The sequence below is a fragment of the Photinus pyralis genome, unplaced genomic scaffold, assembly GCF_008802855.1.
Source record: "Photinus pyralis isolate 1611_PpyrPB1 unplaced genomic scaffold, Ppyr1.3 Ppyr1.4_LG9, whole genome shotgun sequence".
Taxonomy (NCBI): Eukaryota; Metazoa; Arthropoda; class Insecta; order Coleoptera; family Lampyridae; genus Photinus; species Photinus pyralis.
This window is the reverse complement of record NW_022170878.1, coordinates 22,175,936-22,203,097: the sequence shown is the minus strand read 5'-3', so window position 1 is coordinate 22,203,097 and position 27,162 is coordinate 22,175,936. Positions and strand designations below refer to the sequence as shown.

General features: G+C 37.5%; 1 protein-coding gene across 1 annotated transcript; it reads left to right on the top strand.

The window, feature by feature from the left end:
• The first annotated feature begins 1,604 nt into the window (after window positions 1–1,604).
• LOC116181480 lies at window positions 1,605–26,789 on the top strand. The gene is made up of 4 exons (XM_031501862.1): window positions 1,605–1,647; window positions 23,553–23,726; window positions 26,403–26,540; window positions 26,591–26,789. The coding sequence occupies exons 2-4, from the start codon at window positions 23,554–23,556 to the stop codon at window positions 26,679–26,681; spliced, it is 402 nt and encodes a 133-aa protein (XP_031357722.1). The 5' UTR covers window positions 1,605–1,647; window position 23,553; the 3' UTR covers window positions 26,682–26,789.
• The last annotated feature ends 373 nt before the right edge of the window (window positions 26,790–27,162 follow it).

The window sequence follows — 27,162 nt, the reverse complement described above, 5'->3', positions numbered from 1 at the left end:
GATCGATCATCAACAAAGGGGCAGCTTTCGTAATTCTTTAGCGTCTTAGTTAATAACTATTACATTCAAGCAATTTGTTAACATCAATAACTACTTAGTATTTTTGCCATCTCAATTAAGTTCTGATCGAGTTTCAAACGTGAATGTTGTTGGAGACCACCACTTCCTTCTGAAGAGGTTGGCCCCAAGTTAAGAACCGTACCTGGTATAGAAGCAGATTACGAGTAGAGCGAGGCCCTTCAGGCATTAGTCAATTAATTATATATACATAGCCTTGCGGCTTGGGAGGTTTTCTTTTGATTGATTTCCGGTTTTGGATGCGAGAACTGACCTCACTTCTTGGCGTCGATATCTAACTTAGATAAAGGTAAGGGTTGCCTTACATGTTTTAGTTGTACTTGGCCCTATACGCGCGAATTTATTAATTTGCAAAAAGTTGTTTTAAGAGGGGAATTTCAATTGTATGGTGACGTTACTATTTACTAAGATTTGTGGGTAACTGAAGATATAATTTTGAGTATTTGGGGGAGTATTTTGCCATTGTGGTACGTAAATTGATTTGAGGACAAACATGAATCTTTTTTAGCGACGCTTGGCAGCGCGGCATCACGTCGCGTCACCGAGGTGAGTGCAGCGGAAATGAGAATCGACCTTTACGGTCCAAAATATCACTTCAATCACATTTTTGTGCATTTTGTCTGTCCGTCCGCCCGTTCAGAGCCACTCCTGCCGTTTTGAAGTAGGAGAATAGTCCCAGAGTCCTGGAATGTTTTGCAATAGATAGCCTATAGCGTGAAGGTGTGTCAGACGGCCACCCCCCCCCCCCAATGAATTATTTCCTGTGATGCTGTTATTGAAAGTTAAACGTGCATAACTTTTAAGATCTCAACGAAAGAAGCGTTTCCTACCAATTACCGCCCTTTTTTCTGACCTCTTAGCAAGAGAGAGGTGGGGGGGGGGGGAGTGTAACTTGTTTTATCCTTCATATGGTACTCTAATGAAAGCTCTCAGCGAAAGGGATGCTACTACCTTCTAACCCAAGCATTTACCAAGCTACTTCGGTTTGAAAAAATGCGCTTTATCTGCACAGGAGTGGTGCACAATTTATACTTGTTCGTATTGGGTACACATGATCTGAATTTCTCAACCTTTTATTATGGAACAAACTCTCCAGAAGCACTTTTGCACTCATTTCGTAACTAACTAAAAGTTTGCACAGTCCTTTCCATTATGACTTTTTAGGATTTTTTTTGCACGAGAAAAGTTAAAACAGTTACACCATCCTCACATATTGCGGTTTTTCAACTACCGCAATCCGTGCGATTGTAAATTTCACGTTTCAAATTTCAAAGCTTTGTCGCCGCAGCGCTCGGCCAATTGAAATTTTAATTAATTGATCGAAACCGTTAATCGCCGGACGGATTACTTAATGAAATATTTATCGGCAATCAGTTAGCATAAAGTTGACTCGATTTCGAATTACTTAACCTAATTTCTTAAACACTTTTGAAGATTATTTGCGAAGTTTCGAGCGCATGTACATTTTACACCACCTACTCGCGCGCTACATCTACAAGCTCGCTTTGAACATCATTTTTGTAACAGTTACAAATCCGCAACGAACCGATAAAGATTCGGAATTTAAGGGTAAGTTTGATGTTAACTGGCTCCCAATTTCGTCCAATTTGAAGCGAAAAACTTTTCACATCCCTCGTCACGTCTTTCGAACGTAATCTCGCGCGCTCCAACTTCTTTTTTGTACGAAACAAACTCGCCCCTAATTATTATAATTGCATTTCGGTGCCGTTTTTTTCTGTTCTCGCGTCAAAAGCAACAATTTCCGTTTCGCTTTAAAAAGTTAATTTCCACGATTGGAAAACTTAAATCAATCAGGCAAAACGCAAACACTTCAATAAAATTAATCCAAATCAATTAAGGGAAACTTTTAATTACTTTCGCTTATACGATGTTTGAACTAGTTTAAAGGGAGTGAAATCGTCTCTCTTGATATTTGCTTAATCTCATCATCTTCTGTAGCTATTAAGCAATTTGTGGTAGGGTTTTTTTTGTGGGAAAAAGAAAATATATCTTTTGCTACCCCCATCCAAATTTGGGTGACCAAATTTTCCTCCGATTGTTTAGTTTTTAATGCCACTTATACGCACAGTGCAAGAATATGCGAAGTTTTAGCGACAGATTATTTCCAAATTAATGCCGAATTTAATCTAATTTCTCACTAATGTAAATCAAAGAGCATCAAATATTGTTTGATGAAATCACTGAGTCACACTGAATTTTAATTTTTAAGATTTGTTGAAATTAAATAATTAATTAAAAAACGAATAGGCGAAGCTTTAGCGAAAAATTATCTCAGACTAAAAGTGAATATGATCTAATTTTTTACGAATGTAAATTAAAATCGCATCAAATATTCTGTGATGCAATCACTGAGTCACACCGAAGGTTTTTAAGATGGGTTGAAATTAAATAATTAATTCAAGAACGAATAGGCGAAACTTTAGCGAAAAATTATCTCAGACTGAAAGCCGAGTATGATCTAATTTCTCGCGAATGTAAATTAAAAAAACATCAAATATTCTTTGATGCAATCACTGAGTCACACTGTAGATTTTTAAGATGTCTTGAAATTAAATAATTAATTTAAGAACGAATAGGCGAAGGTTTAGCGAGAAATTATCTCAGACTCAAAGCTGAATTTAATCTAATTTCTCACGGATGTAAATAAGTAAGGCATCAAATATTTTGCGCTGAAATCACTGAGTCACACCATAGATTATTAAGATGGGTTGAAATTAAATAATTAATTCAAGAACGAATAGGCGAAACTTTTGCGGAAAACTATCTCAGACTGAAAGCCGAGTATGATCTAATTTCTCGCGAATGTAAATTAAAAAAACATCAAATATTCTTTGATGTAATCACTGAGTCACACTGTAGATTTTTAAGATGTCTTGAAATTAAATAATTAATTTAAGAACGAATAGGCGAAGGTTTAGCGAGAAATTATCTCAGACTCAAAGCTGAATTTAATCTAATTTCTCACTAATGTAAATTAGAAAGGCATCAAATATTCTGTGATGCAATCACTGAGTCACACCGAAGGTTTTTAAGATGGGTTGAAATTAAATAATTAATTCAAGAACGAATAGGCGAAACTTTAGCGAAAAATTATCTCAGACTGAAAGCCGAGTATGATCTAATTTCTCGCGAATGTAAATTAAAAAAACATCAAATATTCTGTGATGCAATCACTGAGTCACACTGTGGATTTTTAAGATGCCTTGAAATTAAATAATTAATTTAAGAACGAATAGGCGAAGCTTTAGCGAGAAATTATCTCAGGCTCAAAGCTGAATTTAATTTAATTCCTCACGAATGTAAATTAAAATCGCATCAAATATTCTGTGATGCAATCACTGAGTCACACCGAAGGTTTTTAAGATGGGTTGAAATTAAATAATTAATTCAAGAACGAATAGGCGAAACTTTAGCGAAAAATTATCTCAGACTAAAAGTGAATATGATCTAATTTTTTACGAATGTAAATTAAAATCGCATCAAATATTCTGTGATGCAATCACTGAGTCACACCGAAGGTTTTTAAGATGGGTTGAAATTAAATAATTAATTCAAGAACGAATAGGCGAAACTTTAGCGAAAAATTATCTCAGACTAAAAGTGAATATGATCTAATTTTTTACGAATGTAAATTAAAATCGCATCAAATATTCTGTGATGCAATCACTGAGTCACACCGAAGGTTTTTAAGATGGGTTGAAATTAAATTATTAATTCAAAAACGAATAGGCGAAACTTTAGCGAGAAATTATCTCAGACTCAAAGCTCAATTTAATCTAATTTATCACAAATGTAAATTAGAAATGCATCAAATATTTTGTGATGAAATCACTGATCACACCATAGATTTTTAAGATGACTTGAAATTAAATAATTAATTCAAGAACGAATAGGCGAAGCTTTAGCGAGAAATTATCTCAGACTCAAAGCTGAATATGATCTAATTCCTCGCGAATGTAAATTAAAAAGGCATCAAATATTTTGTGATGAAATCACTGAGTCACACCATAGATTTTTAAGATGACTTGAAATTAAATAATTAATTCAAGAACGAATAGGCGAAACTTTAGCGAGAAATTATCTCAGACTCAAAGCTGAATTTAATCGAATTACTCACGAAAGTAAATTAGAAAGGCACCAAATATTCTGTGATGCAATCACTGAGTCACACTGAAGATTTTTAAGATTACTTGAAATTAAATAATTAATGCAAGAACGAATAGGCGAAACTTTAGTGGAAAATTATCTCAGACTCAAAGTTGAATTTAATCTAATTCTCACGAATGTAAATTAAAAAAGCAATCTGGTCCCACAGCGGCTTTTCAAAGGCGAATCTTTTTCCAATCAGGATACATTGGATCTAAAATACGAATTAATTCAAACTCTAATTTTCAGACTACCGATCCCAAAACTAATTCTCACTATATTTTTTACTAAGTACTGCTCCTTTTTAATATAACTAAGTCCGCCATAGGTTTTTTTTAACTGTGTCAATTGGAGTCGGTATATTCCTGAAATCACAGAAGAAAGAGGTGGGCTAACTATAGAAATCTTGCTGCCTAATCCTCCTGATCAAAGGAGTGACTTAATGCTGAGCTAGCAAACGTAACCCAATAGCACTAATTAAAAAGGCGAAATATGATTGTAAATGTCAGACATCTCGGTTCGAGAAGCTTCCTAAACCCATTAAGAAACAATGCTCCGCAGAAATTAAACACGCCACATTTTCACCGAGGTTTACAAATTTATTCTTTGAATTTCCACCAGGAACATTTATTTGGACAACCAATTTAAGGTGTTTGCAATCGCTTATGAATTTTGTCACGTGTGTTTACGAACCCAGTAAATTTAGAGTGTTGTGTAATTTGGTCAAGCCGAGTGCTTGATTTAAAAACTGTTAGTGAAAATGAAATGCAATTTTTTGATTTAAAATTGTGGTCTCATTTACAGTGACGAATAGTGAGGCCTCATTTATTTGTTTAAGTGCCCTGAAGCTCTGCGTGACATTTCAATATTTTCCATTTTATGTGGGTGATCCTGTGTTTCCACGCTAATTAAAATTACTAATTTGGTAAGTGATTTATCCTCTCCTATCCATCTTGCAGACGAAAACTAATTAAACCTCGCACTGTATAGATGATAATCTAAAAAGAATTATGCGGGTCACTCTGTAATTGGGCCAAAACCCGTTGAGAGCCCAGAATAAGATAGGGACAATAAATAAAATAAAAAAGTAAATAAAACGTTAAACATTGCGTATGTCAAATTGAAACTGTAATTAGCGACTCACTTTAACTAGCACGTCATATACAAAATAAGAAATTAGAACGCTCAAGAGGCCTCTTTTCCTTTTCCTATTTTTGTGCTCAGCCCAGAGATAATTGCTAAACGTGAGTGCACCGATGAATGCCTGCTTAGATCTTTCCACGTTAATCCGTTAGGTAATGAGGTGACGAAGAACTTAATACCCCAGTTTATTTTGAATGCAGACCACTTTCCGATGCTGAGATCTCGTCCCACAAACGGACGGATATTCCTTACAATGACAATTTCTTTTTAGTTTCATGCATTTATTGCTTTAGGTTAATTCGGGAACGGTTTTCTCGCTTATATTGTTTTTGTAAAAGTAATATTTTCTTATCTAATTGAATTTTTGCCATAATTAATTTTATTTTCGTAAGAAATGCTCCAACTAAGCAATAAGAATTTTTCAGATTGTGCGTTAATTCTGTAGGTCGTTGTATTTTATTAGTAGCAACGTATACTCGTTGTTGACCTAATGATTGGAAAGTGTAATTAAAGATAAATATCCACTCGAAAGCTTACATTTTCTGCTATAATCAGAAGAGATTGCGACGAAAAATGATCGTTGTCTATTGCAAATCACCCCCTCCCCGCTTTTACCCTCAGCGGATTTCGTAATAACATCGGAGAAACTATCTACAATGCAAAGTTCTTCAAGAAAAACAAGTGCATGGGCGTTTGCACTACCACTACTGCTCTGTACGTCGTACAAACACCAATTTTATAATTACGAATTCCGATGACCGGAATGAATTGCCACTGAATGTCAACTGTCTCTGCAGCGAAAAAAATTTTGCACTGGCACGTTTAATTGGTTGGTCCTTTACTGGATTTTTCTCGACAGTAATCCACCTACCCAACTGCTCCAGTATTTTATCGTTTTTTCTTTATAGGATGAACTTTGGCGTTAGCATGAACAAAAAACTGACACTTTCGAATTAATTCACTTCTAAATGCCAGTTCATTTAATTGTAAAGCCACACAACTCGATTAACCCTACTTCTTTATCAAAATACTCCGTCACCTCTAAAACGCATTATGCGGGTCACTCTGTAATTGGGCGCATGCCTGTTGAGGGCCCAGAACAAGAGAGGAATAATAAGTAAATAAATAAATACATAAATAAAGTCATCTTCCACTAATCTGTACATGTACTTTACGCGCAAAGCGTCTGGTTTAATCAACGATAACACATGCTTATCTTGAAAGTAATTAGCTGTCGCAGCTATAATGAATAAGGATAAACTTTTACAAAAGCAACATTAAATAAACCGATACAACGAAATATCGAAGGATCCTCAGTATTACAATAACTTTTAACGATAATTTATTTTAATGTTACAAAATACATCAAATTCATGTCTTGGCCATTGAGATAATGCTCTTAATCTTGTTTTGATCAAAATCCATGTGGTCGCCAAAAATAGATCAAATTCATGTTTTGATCATTGAGATAATGCTCTTGGTCTTTTTCCCAACGTTCTTGGTGCATAAATAACGATTTTGACATGTTTTGATCAAAATTCATGTGGTCGCCAAAAATAGATCAAATTCATGTTTTGGTCATTGAGATGATGCTCTTAGTCTTTTTCCCAACGATGTTGGTGCATAAATAACGATTTTGACATGTTTTGATCAAAATCCATGTGGTCGCCAGAAATGCATCAAATTTATGTCTTGAGCATTGAGATAATGCCCCTAGTCTTTTTCTCGACGATCTTGGTGCATAAATAACGATTTTGATTATTTTGATCAAAACCCATATGGCAATAATTTAACATTTTTTAGTCACACACATGCGGTTATCAAATGTGCACGTGATGTACTCTTGCTGCATCAAGATAATGCGTTTGAAACCTTTTAAAACTCTAAATTCATGTATAAAGTGTAATTTTTGCTACATTTTGCTCTAAAACTTTCGACCTATACCACAGAGAAGAGTTATATTAAAGTATTACACATCTAAGAGTCATAGGGAATAATCTAGCGGAAGTCCCAACCCGATACATGACCTAGGGAATGAAATATGTTGATTTCTATTATATTGAGCCCGTAGTTTTTCCTGTTCCCGATTCACTCGAAGTCCTATAACTTTTGTTCCTATTGAACCAGCTTCCTGAAAATCAATAGCGTCCGTCCTTAATGTCCAAAGAACCCGTACACCAAATTTCAACTCAATCGGCCACTTTTAAAAAGAGTTAGAGCGCACACGGACGGACGGACGGACGGACGGACGACAATACAAAACTATAAAGGATCTGAGGATCCTTAATAATTTTAATACACAACAAGATTGACCTAGAATTCAAATGACATGATCGGCATCGCGATTAATCTCAATTTATAACCACATTTAACGTCAACTTAAAAATTTAAAGTGAAATTTAAATACAGCGTGACCCGCCATTACTGCAGGTGCCGATTCCTAACAAAACGCCCTCATGGCATCCGTTATTTTTCAGACGCAAAGATGACAGAGTGGCCTGCCCTCTCACGTGGAGATTTAGTGGGGGCAGACTCAGAAGGGTCTCCATGACGACTGTGGGGGTTGCTCGTATCGCGCCCGTGCAAGCAAGACACTCAAGTCGTTGCACATGATTAAGAAGTGCTACGGTGGTGGACAGTCTCCATAACAGCCGTACAGTCACAGGGCAGCCTTCGGGGATGGTCCCCAAAGTTTGGCAATTGCGAGGCGACGTTGCCAGAAAGCCCGTTGAGCTGAATGTGTTTTCCCAGGTATTTCACTGACTCTGATGGGTGGTTTTGGAATAGCAGAGTAGTTCGAAGACCTTCTTTTTCTTGTAAAGTGAACTAGCTCCGTTTTTGTCGGGTTGATGGACAAAGATTGTTCCTTACACTACGCTATTTTTCGGTTACTCTATGAGCTGATTGCATCAGTCTGCCTCCCACAATTGTGGTATGTTGCCAACCACCTCCTTGAACCCCTCAAGGGAATGGTTGTTCTCGTACGATATTATTAGGATTTCGCTCAAGTACCTCCAACCCATGAACGTGAGTGCCAGTATAGCGCCTTTTAGGACCAACAGATCAAGAACCTTGGTCATGTGATTTCGTAATCGCGCGACTTTCGAGTTGCCTTTCGGTTGATTGTAGCTACTGCGCGGTGGTCCAGCCTTACTGACACCCGCTTTTGGTTCAGGCTGTTGTCTGCCCTTCTTCGTCGGCGGTTGGGTCGGTGTTGAGTCATCGGACCTCTCTCCGCCTACCTGTTTGTTCGCTTGCCCGAAGTGAGCTCTAGGAGCCTTCCTCTAGGCCAGGGTCACGACAAGTGGATGGTTTGGAGGTGACTTTTAGAGCAGTTTGAATCATTTGGGCCAACCTGGCCTTCTGTCTTCTCTTCTGCTCAACGCCGGAGATGCGCTTGCGTAGTTTGGTGTATTGTTGAGGCCCGGTGACCTATAACATAGGTTGAGGGGTACCTGGGACGCTCCCTCTGGATTATTATTTTGATCAGTTTCCACGTCAGACGAGTGTAAATTCATCCCTCTAGCTCCCATCCCACCACGGAGCTCAACAAGGGGACGATTTCGCTTTGGAGTAGTTCATTCGAGAACGGCCTGCCATCACCTAGCAGTCTGCTACCATTACCTTACAGATGCTCACCCAGTCGGCGATCTGACCGGACGACACAGTCGTTTGAGCATGGTGGATCAACCATGACCCCAATCGGCAGTGTACAATGTCTTATCAATTTAAATAAAAGCAATAATTTCGCATTTTTTTCTAATAATGACCTAAATTCAAATTAAATAGAAGACGAACCATCCATAACGTTATGATAAACAAAACTGAAATTATGCGTGACATCACAGCAATATATACCGGGTGTTTCAATATAAGGAAGCATGAGATCAAGTTATGAATGTCTCGCCTTCACTTTTTTTCCTTGTAATGCGCTTAAGCGAAAGAAAGTATCTTCTGTTACTGTTTGCCGCCAAAAAATATCAACGTCGTGTAGGAATATGGACGCTGGAGGGTAGATATGTAAATTTCTCCAAAGCCTCAGAAAACGAACTTGAACTTATTCCACTGGAAAATATAGGTAAGTAAGGGTGGGTTGCTTCATCTTGTTGAAACATGTATCCAATTAATTAAACGAATGCCACAAAAGAGGTATGCTCGCTGCTAAGCTTGAGGTTCAATTACTTAATTACGACGGACAAAAAGGAAAAAGTAGGTATTTTTGTACAAAATATGAAAAAGCCCAACCCAGGATAGGTAATCGGTTAATAGATAGTTACTGTTTATTGACTTGGACGACTGAAATGTAATAATCGATTTGGCTCAATTACCTACTGACAGTATATGCCCAAGTCCCACAGGCAAGGATAACTCGAAAATGAATAACAATTTCACGTTCCTCTCATTTTAGTCGGCATAATTGACGGGGAGAAATGCGGTAAATTGAGGAAATCGAACCTTCAATCATAAAACACAAAAGGTTCAATGAGGAAGTTCTGGGCACTAAATCGCCAAATCTACGTTTGTGAACCAGTGAATTATTTAAATTTTTTCCGTTTGTTTTAATTGTCGTAAAAAGTCATTTTAGAGCTGCGTTTGGAATCGGCCATAATGGCTGCGCTATTATTCTTTTTAATCTAACGACTGTATAATTTCCTCTACAATACCAATCTTTCAGCTTCATCTAGCAATCCATTTTTAAATTAAAGTGCGTAGGGTAGAAAAATGAAGAGTATTAAATATGATCGATTCTCAACCTTGGAGACCTCTTCTTATCCATTGTAATTACCCCCTGAAATCGCAATGATTGTGAATGTAACGCTCCAGGTCTCGAATCGGATTACATGTTTATCCACATTTGTGTTACACCTATACAAAATCGACGCTATGATCAAACGGAATATGCAACTATTAATCCAAATCTCTGGTTACATACGACGTGATCGTTTGTTACACATTCTTTGTGGAAAGTACCTACCTTCTTTTAGAACTTTCTAGAATAAATCGTTTGAAGTCGGTAGTCATCACATGGAAAAAGAGGGTAAGTTTAGATTTAATTCAGGTACAGTACCTACAGTATGTAGGTCTCATCAATTGAGAAATGGAACAACACTAAATGCTACGAAATAAACTTTGCTGCGAAACCTGCCTTCGATTTTTTGCGGATTTACGTAATTATCGCTTACTGACAATCTAAGTAATGTTAATTGCTGAAAGAGAGGTCAAAATTTTCTAAAAAATCTGACGAGTTTTCTAAGAAACAGAATTTTTATACGGTTTCTATGCCCATAAATTATAATAATGACTATAAGTTATGAGTACATCAATCGGTTATTGCGACTAAAGCAAAAAATGCGATTCGAGACATTTGAACTTGTAAAGGAAGTGAGCAGACAGTCGATGTTCATTTAGAACACATTTAAAGCATAGGCACAATTAAGGAATTATAGTCGCCAAGAATAACAAGGAAATGCAGAGGAAATGTGTATAGGTACTACTACATAATTGACGTAAATTAAGGAGAGTAAAACTGTAATATAAATAGCATGTAAACGCTCACTATAAATATTATCAGTTAACAATCTTCGAGCTAACGTACCGGGTTTGAGTTATAAGATAATCCCCGACCGAATTTTATCGCGTGCAAGATTTCCTTGACGTTTGGTCCTTTAAATGGACTGGTGCCGCGCTACATTTGTGTTTCGGTCCCAGTAAGCGCTACATTTAATCTTCAAAACCTTCAACGAATTGGTGCCGCGTTACCACAAACATTCGAGTCCCAGTGAAGTGTTACACTTTTAAGTGAGTTCAAGTTCCCAAAATAGCAAGTGTGGAGACGGAGAAGCTGACCACGGAGCAGTTCGAGCTCGTAAAATCCGTTGAGAGGTCCTGCTCCAATCTGAAGGAAAAAAGCTGAGAGGATTCGACGAGCTCTCCGGAAGCTAGGGAGGTTGTCATTAAAAGAAAAAGGAGTGTGTTAGAAGCAGAATGGGCTGCCTTTAAACAACGCCACTCACAGATCATGGCCCTGCCACAAGAGCCAGAACATGACTGCTTCACCAATTGGTCGTGGACTACAATCAATACCTCAACACGTCACGAGGCAGACAACAAGCCAGGGGGCAATAAGTGAGAGATTTCGTAATTTCGTAAGCAGCAAATAAGATTGGATCGGCTTACGAAACTTATCTACGACACACGGGTAGAGCTGGATGAGGAACGATATTAGAAGTATAAAGAGGAGGTGCAACAAAGCTATAGAAACCACCAGTGTTGTACTAAATACCTTTATCTAGGCTTTATTAAACTAAATTGAAGATATTAAACAGTTAATATAACACCTTAAATTGACATTATAAAACAATTGTAAAGTCAACGATATGGTTACTAATTAAATCTATAACATTCTTCCCCCCTAACAGCTCACATAGTCCTTCAAATACGATGGAAGTCGTCGATCTCGAGAACTCCTTCTTAAATTAGGTTCTTGCATATATTCTGATTCATGCAAATTTCGAGGCAAATTTGTATCAGTAACTTCAATTCTTCGGTTATCTGAGGATCAGTAGGTTCACCAATACGTATCATCTGAAGAGGGTTCTGATTCTGAGATTGAAGTTTCTTCAGGTATAATTCCTGTAGGGGCCAAATGTCTAGTAGAAACAGTTGCCTCTTCCCATCAGGAAATCTAACATGAACATATTCTTAATTCCCCTCAAGCAGAGTAACTTCATCCACCATTGGATCAAACTTTGATTGTCTAACACAGCGTTTCCCAACCGGTGGTTCGCGAACCCCTGGGGGTTCGCGGGCGCTTTCCAAGGGGTTCGCAGAACAAAAAACCATAATGGCGGAATTTAGAATTTCAATCATGTATAGCCCTAATGAGTAATCCATTAAAATCGTTTGCGCATGATTGCAGCATTCAATGCGAGTGTAAACGAATGAAAAACCCGCTACAATATATTTCTTTCATTTCTCAACTCAGTGGTAGGTTCACTTGACTTCATGACAGTTTTAACTCTTGACGTTAAAGTGAAAGTGATTAGGAAAACCGCTATGGAACAGTGGCTGGAGACAGGGAGTATTATTAGGATCGATAGACAAAGCAAGGAGATACATGAGGTACCGCCTGACGTTTCTGTGTTATTATTTATTATTATTTATTATTATATTATTATTATTATATATTATTATTATTATTATTTATGTGTTACGGATCGTGAAGGATAGTAGTGACATGAAAACAAAGAAGAGAAAGTATGACAATGTTAAATTATGAACAAGAATAAGTTCGGGGGTTCGCCAGAAAAAAAATCTAAAGGGGGGGTTCGTTGTTAGTAAAAGGTTGGGAACCACTGGTCTAACATATCTCTTAAGCAAAATAGGTCCAGGTGTCATAAGCCACGTTGGAGTAGATAAACCATTACTTGATCTTCGTGGATGCGAAAACATTCGTTCATGAGGAGTAGTATTAATTATTGCTGTACATAAAAGAGAACGAACAGAATGAAGAGCTTCTTGTAAAACAGATTCCCACTTAGTAATTTTAAACCCTTTACTTCTAAGAGAAAGCTGAATAGTTTTCCATATAATTATAAGGAGTCGTTCTACTCGTGGCAATGTCAAGTGATGTCAAAAAATTTTTAAGCTCTTGAGACATGAACGAAGCTCCACGACCTGAATGAATATAGGCAGGTACGCCAAAGATTGCAAAAAGTTGTTTGAAATTCTCTATTATAGTAGAAGCCAACATATTAGGGCATGCAAATGCAAATGGAAATCTTGAGTATTCTTCATCCACGATAGTTAATAAGTAACAATTCTTTGAAACTGAAGGAAGAGGTCCCTTGAAATCAATGTTTAAACGTTCAAAAGGAGACGTAGCTTTAATAAGTTTTCCTTCTTGCCTGTGAAATCTTGGTTTTACTTCTGAACAAACTCGACAAGAGGAAGTCATTCTTCTTATTTCATCTAATGTATAAGGCATATTCTTACATCGTACCCAATGATACATCCTTGTTTCACCAGCATGGCAAAGTGATTCATGCAGTTTTTTCAATTTTTCAGATTTATTTCCAATAATTGCACATATTCTGGAAAATGTATCAGCAACAGTATTGTATTTGCCTGGACGATATACAATATCATAATCATAACAAGAGAGTTCTAGCCTCCATGCCCTCCATCTCATAATTTTTTCATTTTTTCATTTTTCCAGATAAATTATTATCAAACATAAACGAGACTGATGTCTGATCAGTAATAAGAAGAAAATGCCTACCCATTAAATAGTGTCTCCACTTTCTGTCAGCTTCAAAAATTGCTAGAGCCTCTTTTTCAATAGCTGGATATTTTCGTTCAGTATTACTTAATGTTCTGGAAAAGAAAGCCACTGGACGACCTGATTGAGATAGAGTTGCAGCTAATGCAATATCCGAAGCATCTGTTTCTACCGAAAACTTGGATTCACTATCAATAGAAGAAACACTAGCATTTTCAATGTCCTTCTTTAGATTTTCAAAAGATCTTTGAGCTTCTTCCGAAAGTGGAACTGAACATTGAGTCAATGGTTGGATTTTATCTGAAAATCTTGGTATGTCTGGAATAATGTGAGAACATTCCAATAGTTCTACGTAAAGAAGAGACATCTGAAGGTAATGGTAAGCTTCTAAGAGGCTTTAGGCGTTCCGGATCAGGTTTTATAGTTTTGTTGCTAATAGAATATCCCAACAAATTTATCGATCGCAATGAAAAGGAACTTTTCTCTTGATTTTAAAGTGAGATTATACTTATTAGCAGCATCTAAGAAATTTTTATGATTCCTATGATGATCTTCCTGATTTAGTCCGCATACAGTTACATCATCGAGATACGCATATGTATTTTTCAAAGCTTTAACACAAATTATTTCGTCTATTACTCGCTGAAAAGCTGCTACTCCGTTAGTAACACCAAAAGGAATCTTTTGAATTGAAACAATTGACCACATGCTTCAAAAGCTGTATACTGCCTTTCAGTAACAACAATAGGAATTAAATGATAAGCACTACGAAGGTCTATAGTACTTCTACTTATATACTTCATATTTGGCTACCTTATTAACTATATCTTCTATTCGAGGAAGAGGGTAAGCATCTAATCGGGTGAAACGATTAATAGTACGCGAATAATCTATTGTAGTGCCTGTCGGATATTTCCAGATCTACCCTACATCGTCCATATATTTTATGACGTTAACGTAGCAGAAACCATAGCTACTTTTCCGTGAGACGGAATAATACTTAGCTTTAACTTTTCAGCAACTCCTTGATTAATAAAGCTTAGTGTACTTCCAGTGTCGATTAAAGCAAATAATGTTACATTATTAAGCTTAGTGGGAACGGTGGCTACCTCTAAAGATGTTGGTGTAGAATAATGAACGTAGATATTAAATAAAAGCGTATTAAGAGTGAGTTAAATATGTAATGTGTGAAATACATACGTTAATCAAAATTATCTGTCAATCTACATAAACATTCTAATTCTAGTAGTCGCTTACGTCACAGTTGGGATGGTGGCTTAAGTAGTTTATCGAACTGTCATCTAGAACTGATGCAACTTGATCAGAATTTTAGGTCGTATTTCTTTGACGGGCTGAAAAATGACAAACTGTCCTCTTTTTGAACATCGATTACAAATTGCATTCCTAGCTGGACAGCGATTTCGAGTATGTGAATTAAATCCACAATAAAAACATAATGTTGCTGCAATTACAGATGGTTCTGACGAGGAAACATTTTCTGATGAGTGAGAATATGTTTGAGATTGAGTTTTTGAAACTTTGTTTGCCATCGGAGTTTTGTTAGCATCAGATTGTTGTTGAGCTAATTCTAAGAAACGCGCTTGTGCATAAGCTTCATCAAGAGTAAGAGAAGCATTCTCTAATAAATAATCTCTGTCTAATATGAGGAGATTGTAAACCTCCAATAAATGAGTCTATGATATAATCGTTTCTACTTACTTCTTGCTACGGGGGTTCCTTCTGGATTTGAAGATTACCATCGGTTCCGCCCGGCAAGGCAAACCGTCTTCTTCTCAGGCTGCTCAAACGATAAAAATAAATGCTCCGGCTAACTCAAATCGGTGGGCTTTTAACTCTTTTGAAACTGCGTAACAAACCTTAAACTGCCGCCTACCAGTCTCCTGCCTCAACTCCTACTCCTCTCTTTCCTTCCCCTCGTTCTTCGTTAAAGACAGGCACATTGAAACCAAATAGATAATATATTGAAATGAGATTAGCGATACAAACAATTTACAGGGATCTAGCAGTTCTTCTCTTCTCCTTGTAAAAACACTAGCTTAACAATGACAACTAAACTAAATAAAAAATCCTATCAGGTGAAACTAATTTACTCAAGGGGTGGCCATCCTCTACAGTTTGAAAATTGCAACAACAGGTAATCGTTTTTAATCCAGCGTGGGCTGGGACTTATTTAAATAAACACAAAAATTTATCCTACTCTTTGGTAATCGTTCATTGGACTTTAATAAACAATCAAATCAAAATTTTTTTACTATAGCTTAATTACCAAAAAGTGGAATTTTACAGAATGTTACAAATTTAATTAGACTAACCTTTACAACATTTGTACAGCCGATCTTGTGAACTGCTCTTTCCTCTGGTACAGGGTGGATGTGATGAAACCTGACACTTAGGTCTCTGTGACTTCCTAGGGGGTGGCTTGAATTTAACACACGGAAACAAAAAAATCCACGGTGCCTATCCTTCCTCGGAACGAAAGCAAAGTTTAGCGTTTGAACTGAAACTTAGTCCAGGAAATCCTTCGCGTGGCGAGTGGGAGACGGCTAGTTGCCAAAGTTTCTACCCAGCACGTGTATTTAATTTTATTTTATTAGTTTATTAGCTTTGACCGCCTGCGGGAGACGGATTTTTGAGTTAGCGGTACGGCAGAACACAAACTTTTATGATCACTATCCGACGGTAAACCGCGATGGTTCGACGTATTATTTCACCAGCTCTCCTTGGGGCAAATATCTCTCCGAAACGCAGCGCTCCTTCGACAAATGACCGTACGGCACTAGTAGGAAATTCCACCTGGGGCGGATCCCGAAATTCTGCGCCTTGAGGACTAGGCAGCACTTTGACTTATATATCCTCGAGAAATCACAACGTATCCTAACGCGATTCACTGCATCCAAAGTAAACTGGGGTGAAGCTCAAGGGTTCGCCCAAATATCACCTGATTGGAACCTGGGTCTTCTTCGCCAAAAAATCGACACGAAAAGAAAAATAACACTTCGGAACGGGTGCAAAAAGCACGCAACTGGGAGCAACCGAAATAAGCCGGTGGCTCAAACCGCCAAGTGTACCAAAACGATCGCTCAAGGTACGTGTTGACCGCTTGACGTACTAACTGCGAGTCTCTTCTAAAACGCGATCACTCAAAGTACGTGTTGACCCCTCGACGTACTAACCGCGAGTCTCCAAAACGCGATCACTCAAAGTACATGTTGACCCCTCGACGTACTCACCGCGAGTCTCTTCTAAAACGATCCCCTTCTTCAGAATTGAAATGAAAAAACCACACCCAAATTACCATAAAACAAAAATGGCTCCCGCTAGAAATTCTCCCATTGGTTTAGATAAAGAAGACTTAACCCACTCTAACTTCGTCGTCAACCTCACGGAACTGCTGACCAAAACTGATCTCACGGTTTTCTGTTGATGACGTGAAAACTTCCTTATCTCTTGACGGCTCGGTGCTACATCCGCTCCTTTTCTCGGTCTAGACGGCGCCAAAGTTGATAAACGAACGACAAAAAACTCGCATTACTCATGATGACGTCAATCAGCTTTGCACTCTTCCCACGACGAAATTAAATCTGAGCGAAATTAAATCTATCGGACCATAGTCTTGAGCGAACCGAAATGCCCAAACACAAAATTTCTAACCGGAACAAATAATGAAATATACAGGGTGACCTTCACTATCATGACAAGAAATTCGAAATTTTTAATGAAATTTGGCGCGAAATAAAACCACTCGTTACATTCTGCAGTCACAGCTTTAAAATTACAGTCTTTAGCGAGAAGTTTCAAAGCCTCAAGATATTGATCAATGGATTCTCCAGATTCTTGATTACGATGACTAGGCTTGTGACGAGCATACACTTCATTAACAGGCTTGACATACAAATTCCGAAGTAAACTTATAGCATCATTGTATGTACCAACTTCGCTTATTCGTTCATACGCTGCTGGGCTAATGAAGTTAATAGAGTCTCAGCTTCTCAGATTCGTTAGGTTGCACAGATATCAAAAAATTTACGAAGGTCTTATACCAATAATAATTGCATTCATTAGCAGCAGAACTACAATCTGGGTCAATGTTCAACTTTTGAGGTTTTAATAGCCGTTCCATACTTTTGAGATTTAGTTTAATAAATTGTTGTACTAAATACCTTTATCTAGGCTTTTTAAACTAAATTGAAGATATTAAACAGTTAATATAATACCTTGAATTGGCATTATAAAACAATTGTAAAGTCAACGATATGGTTACTAATTAAATCCATGGTACAATAAGACAATTATAGTTATTTATGCATCAAGGGCATTAAGGCAATATTTATGCCGAGGTCAAGCAAGGGCTAAAGAAACTGCAAGAATGATGCATCTTGCAAAATACAAAAGGGTGGTTGGATTGTTTTGGAGAAGACAAACATCGGCCGGAAAGAAGGTGAACCCATACAAAGCTTGGTCTCCATCACGGACGAGAGCGCGCTGACGAGGTTTTGGGAAATGGAAGAAGTCCAACACCAAGAGATAACCTCCATACCGTAAACCTACAGCTGAAAGGAGAACTTGAGGAGTTGAGGGGGACAAATCTCAACCGCCCGCCTTTTACAAATGTTAAGGAAGTTTTTCTACGATTGCGACTTCGAATCCAATACCCAGAAGCTTCGACAATTGTGAAACAGGACGACTTACTAACGCGATCGCACAATCAAGAAGTGGCGAAGGTCATTCAGCATCAGTTCATCGAGTTGTTGAAACGAGGAGGGTTCAAAGTTAGAAAGTGGAAAAGCGATTTCTATCCTGTCTTAAGATCTACAAGAAAAGTGGTTCATGGATCTTGGGCCAGAAGACATAAAAAAGACACTAGGCGCCGATCCAAGATGTCTTTCGGTTCAAAGTAGATTTACCAAACAAAGATCCCAGATCGCAAGATTATATTGCCCACTACCCTACTAGCAACCAGAACTTTGAACATAATCCATTGAGTGGGACGAGAAACTTCAAACCCGGTTAATGAATAAGTAGATCTCACGCAAGTAGGGAAGATCTAATCCCAAGATGGATCTACTATGACGGGAAAGTAACCATTGAGCTTCATGTCTTCTGTGACGCCTTAGTAAGGGCCAACGGCGCCGTGAAGCAGGGTACTGTGTGCAAATGGGCAAATAAAAATATCGATGAAGAATACCCTACCGCGGTTCGAGCTCCGAGGAGCAGTCCTAGCGACCAAGCTCTTAACAGGAACGAAAACAAAAGCTCCAACCTGGGAAGCATTCAAACATTCGCATGTTCAGGCTCCGTGGATCAAGGATAGCCCCGAAAAAATACAATAATTTGGCGGGGAACAGAATTAGCGTGGCCGACAAAACCATCTAGAACCATGTTAAGTCAGAGGATAATCCAGCCGACCTGATTTCTCGAGGCACAACTTTGACTAAGCCCCGCACAAGTGAGTTGTTGTGGCACGGACCACGATAGCTCCAGGAAGCACCAAGTTGAGGGACACATCCCAGAACACAGGCCTCTCAAAATTAACCTCAATCCCTTCCTGGATGCAATGGTACTATTAAAAGTAGGGGGGTAGATAAACGAATGCAGCCTGCATGTCGACACAAGAGAAACGCCCCTTAATAAATCCTCCAAACAGTCGTTTATAAACAAGTGCTATCCACATACTTATTATTCTTATCTGGTAAACAAAATGTGATCAATTATTTTGATGTCCCTTTTACACGAAAATCAAACCTGTAAGGATACGAAAAACACCTGATTCACTTTTATCATTTTACAATGTCTTTTAAATTTAAATAAAAGCAATAATTAGGTACATAAAAAACGAATCATCGACCGAGTCTGTCTGATAAACATAACATAGTGCGTGGTACCACGGCAGTAATCGATATTTGTTTGTTGCAATTTCTCACTACCTACATTAAAGATGCTGGAAGAGGCTGTTTCTATCCAATTATGTCGAAATACAGGGTGTTACACGACCGTTCGAAAAAAAAAAATCGGGTTGTAGAGGGCATCAAAACAAGCACTTTTTCCAAATAAACCGTGGGTCCAACGTGTTTCGTTTGGGAGCCACCCCCCAAAGAGTGTTGAAATCTGCATTTCTTCTTTAATTTTTTTCTCAGCAACCATAAGAGTTATAAAGTCGGGTGGCATGTCTTTGAATAGGTTTTTGGGTATGCTCTTTCCGATTTTGCAATTTTTTTTTCAAAATTCCTACCCCTAAAGGGCGCACCCCTAAAGGGCGCACCCCTAAACTAGGGTGCAAAAAAAAATTCTGATTTCGACGAAATTTGGTATCTGGGGTTTTTTTAACATGAAAATCACGAATCAGAAATTAGTTTTTGAAAATTCGAAAAAAAAAGTTCCACTGCAATTCTTGGCGGGACAACGAAAATAGAGATAATTCCACGAAATTTGTTGTGTACATACTAAACGAGTTAAAGAACAAAACTGTCGAACAGTTTTTTAAAATAACTTTTCAAACAAAAGTTATACTCATTTGAATGTTGGTCCTTCGGGTCGCGAAGTGTCCCAAGCATACTAGTAAGCCATAATTTCGCATGTGTTGGTTGACAATGTCGCAAAAACAAAAGATTAACGGTTTGAGTCGATATTTTGTTATTTGGAATTAATTCGGTCATGAAATGATTAAAAAATTCGATGTATCGATTAAAACACCTACCAAGGTATCTTAAAGCGCTGATCGATTGTTTATTATCTAAATAAGGTAGGGGAAAAAGTCAAATCACTTTCCGTATGATACTTTTTCACTATGATCAAAAATTTTCATAATCTTAGGTTGAAAAATAACTTCCAAAAGAACACGCTCCTTTTAAGGACAAATCAGCGCTTTAAGATACCTTGGTAGGTGTTTTAATCGATACATCGAATTTTTTAATCATTTAATGACCGAATTAATTCCAAATAACAAAATATCGACTCAAACCGTTAATCTTTTGTTTTTGCGACATTGTCAACCAACACAATGCGAAATTATGGCTTACTAGTAGGCTTGGGACACTTCGCGACCCGAAGGACCAACATTCAAATGAGTATAACTTTTGTTTGAAAAGTTATATTAAAAAACTGTTCGACAGTTTTGTTCCTTAACTCGTTTAGTATGTACACAACAAATTTCGTGGAATTATCTCTATTTTCGTTGTCCCGCCAAGAATTGCAGTGGAACTTTTTTTTTCGAATTTTCAAAAACTAATTTCAGATTCGTGATTTTCATGTTAAAAAACCCCCAGATACCAAATTTCGTCGAAATCAGAATTTTTTTTTGCACACTAGTTTAGGGGTGCGCCCTTTAGGGGTAGGAATTTTGAAAAAAAAATTGCAAAATCGGAAAGAGCACACCCAAAAACCTATTCAAAGACATGCCACCCGACTTTGTAACTCTTATGGTTGCTGAGAAAAAAATTAAAGAAGAAATGCAGATTTCAACTCTCTTTGGGGGGTGGCTCCCAAACGAAACACGTTGGACCCTCGATTTATTTGGAAAAAGTGCTTGTTTTGATGCCCTCTACAACCCGATTTTTTTTTTCGAACGGTCGTGTAACACCCTGTATATGCTTTTTACATCAATTCTGCGTAGAAATGTTAATAATCCCAATGTTGACGTTTCATTTTGTCGTTAGCTGGGGCCGATTATTAAATTTGCAAAAACTGACAATTTGATAAGATGAATGAACCTCGATATTTTACATGATACTCATTCACCTTGTTTACATTTCTTTGGCCAGAAAAACTCTCTTTCCCCCTAAAACTGAGCAAATATTGACGTGACGGCCTAACCGATAAGCCGCGAATTGCACTAACACTGAAAAAACTTTAGCCGCTTTTCACTGCGAACGCTTCAGGGGGTGGCGTTTGATTTCGGCCAGTTCGAGACGCAAGCACCTAAGAATTAGCGTCACCCCTTTCAATTTGAGGAATGTATCTTTCGCTCGGGTTTAATATTTCTCAATGAATAGAAATGGGGGGTGCTACATCCATTTTCATCAGTTTTATGACCTTACTTCCCCAGGTCTTGTTTTTACGGCTCGCCGCTCGCGTAGCGGGAGACGTTAAAAATGATTTTGCAAATGTAAAAGTAATTCGAAAGTTTATAATCGGCCTAAAAAGTTTTGCGATGTCTGAGGATTAAATACGCGAGTTTCATACCTGAAAATATTCCTATATGACACCTACAACATATTTTTTCGCCACAAGAAACGCTTTTAATTGACGTCTCCCTAGTCTATTTAATCCCGTCACAAAAAAATCTTGGGGAAACAAAAATAAACTTTAATATACTTACTGGGTTTTATTTAGAAACACTGACTTTCCACCCAAGTGTTCTCCTTGCATTAATACTACTGTATGGGGCACGTTAACCTACCTCTGCCATAAAAAACAACACGTTAAGCACAAAAAATCAATTTATTGTCATGCAAATGAATAAAATCTAGATTGTAGTGAATTTTCTAAGCCGATATCGACTCGATGGCGAAGTCATAAATAGTGAAATCCTCGCTCGTGCTATAAATGTGTGATAAATAATAATTTACCTGATGTATAAATCAATTTACGGAAAGACCGTTTTAATTTCTGTGAATTTTAATAATTAATTGTACATAAATCGTGTAATTAAATTTACATTATAAGATGAAGAAAAAAATTTCAAGATTCAATTTTGTTTGGTAAAAGTTCGCTGCATTCTTTGTCAATTTCCGCGCTTCGTGGATCTCCCACAAGAACCTTTTCGGTATGAGATATTTTGTTGAAATGTTAGTAAAGACAAACATATCGCATATTGTAAAAATCCTATTTGCGCATGCGCACATTGCGCAATATCAATTTTATTACGTTTAGCTAGATATCTAATGATTCGCTCATGAAACGATTAGAATCTACTTTTCTTAGTAAACGAAATGTATTTTCCCTGATTCTTAGGTAACAGCGTGACTTTCCCCGGAATATATTGAGCAATATCCTTAATAAAACAGTGACTGTCGTATCCACTAAAGTTGTGGAAAAATAGGAGTATCATATCGGGTACTTAATATCACAAATTGCATGATTGGTGGGCATTCCCGCGAAAACGGCCCGAAAAGTGACAATGATCGCCAACTTGGACGTGGAAGGGCTCTCCACAGATGTGACAAAGGAGTGGATGCATTATATCCTAGCATTTGCAGATCACTTAACGGTTCCCTTTGCAGTAGATCAATGAGATATGTTTGACATTTCTTCGAGTTCCCAATTAATACATTGCTCGCCCCTCTGCAGACAGAACCTAGATAATGAATAATCAAAGGTGCAATGCAGATTATATGCAATGCTACTTAGATATTTTTTGACATTGTAACCATAACTGCGTCCAATAAAAACAAACGTCGCATATACAGGGAATTTTTATTGAATGTATAGGTGTACCTAATAAAAAATGTAAACATTTTGGGATGTCGGGAGATTTAAAATCCTCTATGTATCAAAAGTAGAAATTCTCGATCTTGGAAACCACCACATGTACGTCAGAAATTTGCAATGAGAATTCTCCGTGTCGTGCTAATTCATAGAATATTCATTTAGAACAATTTATTTTTACAATATCGGTATTGCATCAATGAGCCATTGTTCAGCCAATTTTCCTTCATTATTAACTTTGGGTTTGCGGTTCCAAAAATTAAGATTCACAGAGATCGACATAAGTAACCAGAAATGCAGATGAGGATTTTTTACTACAAACAGTCGTTATTAACAACCAAATTTAGACAAAATGAAATCCTATTCGAACTGAGAGTTCACTTAACCGGTTTCAATACAATATTTTAGGATCGATTCTAAAAATACTTTTCGTTTTCAGAATGGCACAAAGTAACATGTTTCTACTCTGCGTATTTGTGGTTGTCATTTTTTTGACGACGGTTCAAACGAAACGCTACAGACAACTACCCCCGCCGAGGGAATTTCAAGAACTGGAATTAGGCGTCACGCGCGGATTTGGGAAACGTGCCTTGGGCATGCATATTCTTCAGAAGTAAGTTGCGAAGTTCACGTTTTTATGTTTTTTTTTTATTGAAAGCCATTGAGCTTTTGTAATTCTAACGTTGACATTTGCGTTTTACGCCACTTTCAACGCCTTGAAACAAAATCGATATGCTTACCTAACTCTAAATATACGTAAAGACTGTCTCCTTTAATGGAAAATAATAACAGAAACCCCTCCCCCACTCCTCATTTCTCCACCGCAACCACCACCAACACCAACAAATACGCCACGGTGTATTGGTCCGCGTGGCGTGAAACTTTTTCTAGTTCGATCGATGCTCGTGTGTGACATTCCGGAGCAGTGGTCCTAAAATCGATCGCTGTGGCACACCATGATGGGGTGGTCAGGGAAGCGATAGTTGCCACCTTCTTATTTCGCCTGCTATCCAGGAGATAATAATTGGGAGACCGTTCGGAAATGTTCTCCTCCTTCCAATGCGTTATTGGAAACGGGAGAATTTAAAAAACCGAAAGAATCCTAGAAATTTCACAATGTATGAGTATATAACGAATTTGGAGAATCTCAAGTCGAAAACACAAAAGAATACCAAATAAATCTTACAGAATTTGCAGACTATGAAAAAGCGAGGGGGAGGGCGAGAGAATTTAACTCTTGCGAAGAACGTAGTACCGGGGGGTCTGAGGATACCCCCCAGTAAACGAAAACTGCTAGTTGTCCCTTATTCTACAATCATTACTATCACGAAATGATTATTATACCCATACGAATGAAAATTTCGTATGCTGGGGAGACACCCCCTCCCCTGGTGTTACGTTTTTGCTTAAACTCTAAGCCTCGAAAGTGGCTCTAGTGATACGTTCAAAAGAGACCATCGGACCTTCTTTTATGAGGAACATTCCATACTCCGCCGGAACGTGGTGCCAAGTTCGATCGCCTTTTCTCTCAAATTTTTATGTGATTGGTAACGGTAAACACTTGGGGGAGAATACAGCACCCGGGGATCCAGGAAACGAAAACTACTAGTTGTCTCTTTTTCTACAATCATCACTATCACGAAATGCTTCGTATACCGATACCAATGAAAACATCGTAGTGTGGGGGGTATTCCGTATGTAGTACCGGGGGATCTGGGGGTTGAAGAATCTGTACATTTTTGAAAAATGGTAAAATTTGAGTGATGGATCTCCGTGCAGGAGTACAAGGAGAGCAAATGAAAGTATTCGAAAAACGGAATTGTTCCATTTGTAGAATTTGAAGATTTTGAAAGCTTTGGAAAACATTAATGTTCTGTAAGAGATATGAAAAATACAAAGGGAAAGCGTTCGTAAATTGACTAAATAAAAAATCCCGAGATTATTGTTGCATGTGACGAATGATTGGACGAATTTGGGTAATCTGAAGAATTCGAAAGAACGGAAAGTGAAAAAAATACAAAATTGCCCAAGAACACGAAAAGATGAAAGTGAAGAACGCAGATTCTGGAGAAGCTGAAGAATCTAAAACATCCAAAAAGAACAATTGAAGGAATTCGAAGAAAAGGAAGGACAGATTAAGATTTTCAAAAATCTCAATATTTAAAAAAATGCACAATTTAAAGAATTCGAAGAGTATACTGATTTCAAGAATTTGAAGAATCGCACAAATGGGAGAATCCAAAAAATAAAGAAATACTGAGCAATTTAGCAAATTCAAAAACTGAAAATTTTTTATTCATTTGAAGAATTTGAAGAGTTAATACGTATAAAATAATGCAAAGAAAATTAAGAAACGAAGGCAATTTGAAAAACTAAAAATGCCAAGGATCTTAAACGAATGAAAAAACAGAATAATCCGGAAAATTCGAAGAAACGTAGGAATTCAAAGGGCCAAAGAACCTGATAAATCCAAAGTCTTAAGATTTTGAAGAATATCAAGAATTCGAAGTTGTCTATAACTTTTGATTCGGAGGTCCAATCGACAAAGTACGAGACGTTTTGGAATCTACGCAGCTAAATGAATAAGAAAAAGTGTTTTCCCGAACATTTTTGGGGTAGTCCATTTTTCGTCGGAAAAATGAAATGTCTGAAAACGACAAGGAAAAACATTTTCTTATAGATTTTGGCCTGTAGAATCCATAACTTCAAACGGTTTGAAGATTGGGCTACTAGATCAAAAGTTACAGCCCCTTGAATTTTTTTCGAATTTGGTTTTTTGCCCATAACTTTTGATTGAGAGGTCTAAGCGAAAAAATACAAATCATTTTTAATTCTACGCATCAAAATTTATAAGAAAAAGTGTTTTCCCGAAAATTTTTGAAGTGGTCGATTTTCAGCAAAAAGCAAGGTTATACACTTGCCTATTTTTTGGGTCGGAAAAATGATTTGTTTGAAATCGACCGGGAAAAAACACTTTCTTATAGATTTTGGCCTATAGAATCCATAACTTCAAACGGTTTGAAAATTGGACTACTAGATCAAAAGTTACAGCCCCTTGAATTTTTTTCGAATTTGGTTTTTTGCCCATAACTTTTGATTGAGCGGTCTAAGCGAAAAAATACAAATCGTTTTGGATTCTACGCATCAAATTTATAAGAAAGTGTTTTCCCGAAAATCGACCAGGAAAATTTGCAAGGTTTGACCATCTTTGACCCCCTGACTAGTTTTCGAACACCAATTTTTTTTATTTTTTTTTTCGTATAAATGATTCATTGATGAATATTTACAGCAGACAAAAATCGCCACCCGACAGAGAATTGGTCGGACGAGCTCTGCGCGGCTTACAAGAGATGAACATACCAGTCGCGCGCGGTTTCGGGAAGCGAAACACCAACGTAGGCGATACCGACGCGGAATCTTTAAGACAGTAAGTTTGGCACGCGGTGCGTGTATTTAAAATGCGCTTCTTCGTTTTAGATTTCTGGAGGATTGGGCGGAATTGAAGCTGAGGTTGAAAAACGTAAACGTCTCTCAGCAAAAACTGGGTATTCCATTCGTAAATAATTAAGTAACTAGTTTCAAAAATAAGTACGTGCCAATTGTTTATAAACAATATTGTGGAGATTTTAATGTTGTACTTGTTGTAGACTAAGGCAAATAAAGTTGTTGTCAGCTGTGTGTGTGTGTGTAAATCAAACGAACAGTGCGTTAGGCAACCCATTTTACAGCAAGATTCAGGTCCACCTTATATAATATACAATAATATTCATCTAGAAGTAGACATAGGGATTTCCTATGTCTACTTTTAAATGATACAAAGTCTTCTAAAGGACGCCTAGCTTTATGCAACGAAAATCCGACTTGTGGTTCAATGGTAGAGGGTTGGGCTATAAATCCGGAGGTCGGATGTTCAAACCTCGGTTGAGGTGAATTTTTCATTTGTGGCAGAGATGGGAATTACTTTAGACCAACTAATAATTAATATCACAGCCAGATCTTTATTTGTTTCAAGAAGTTATTTTGGTTGCATAAAATTAGGCGTCATTCAG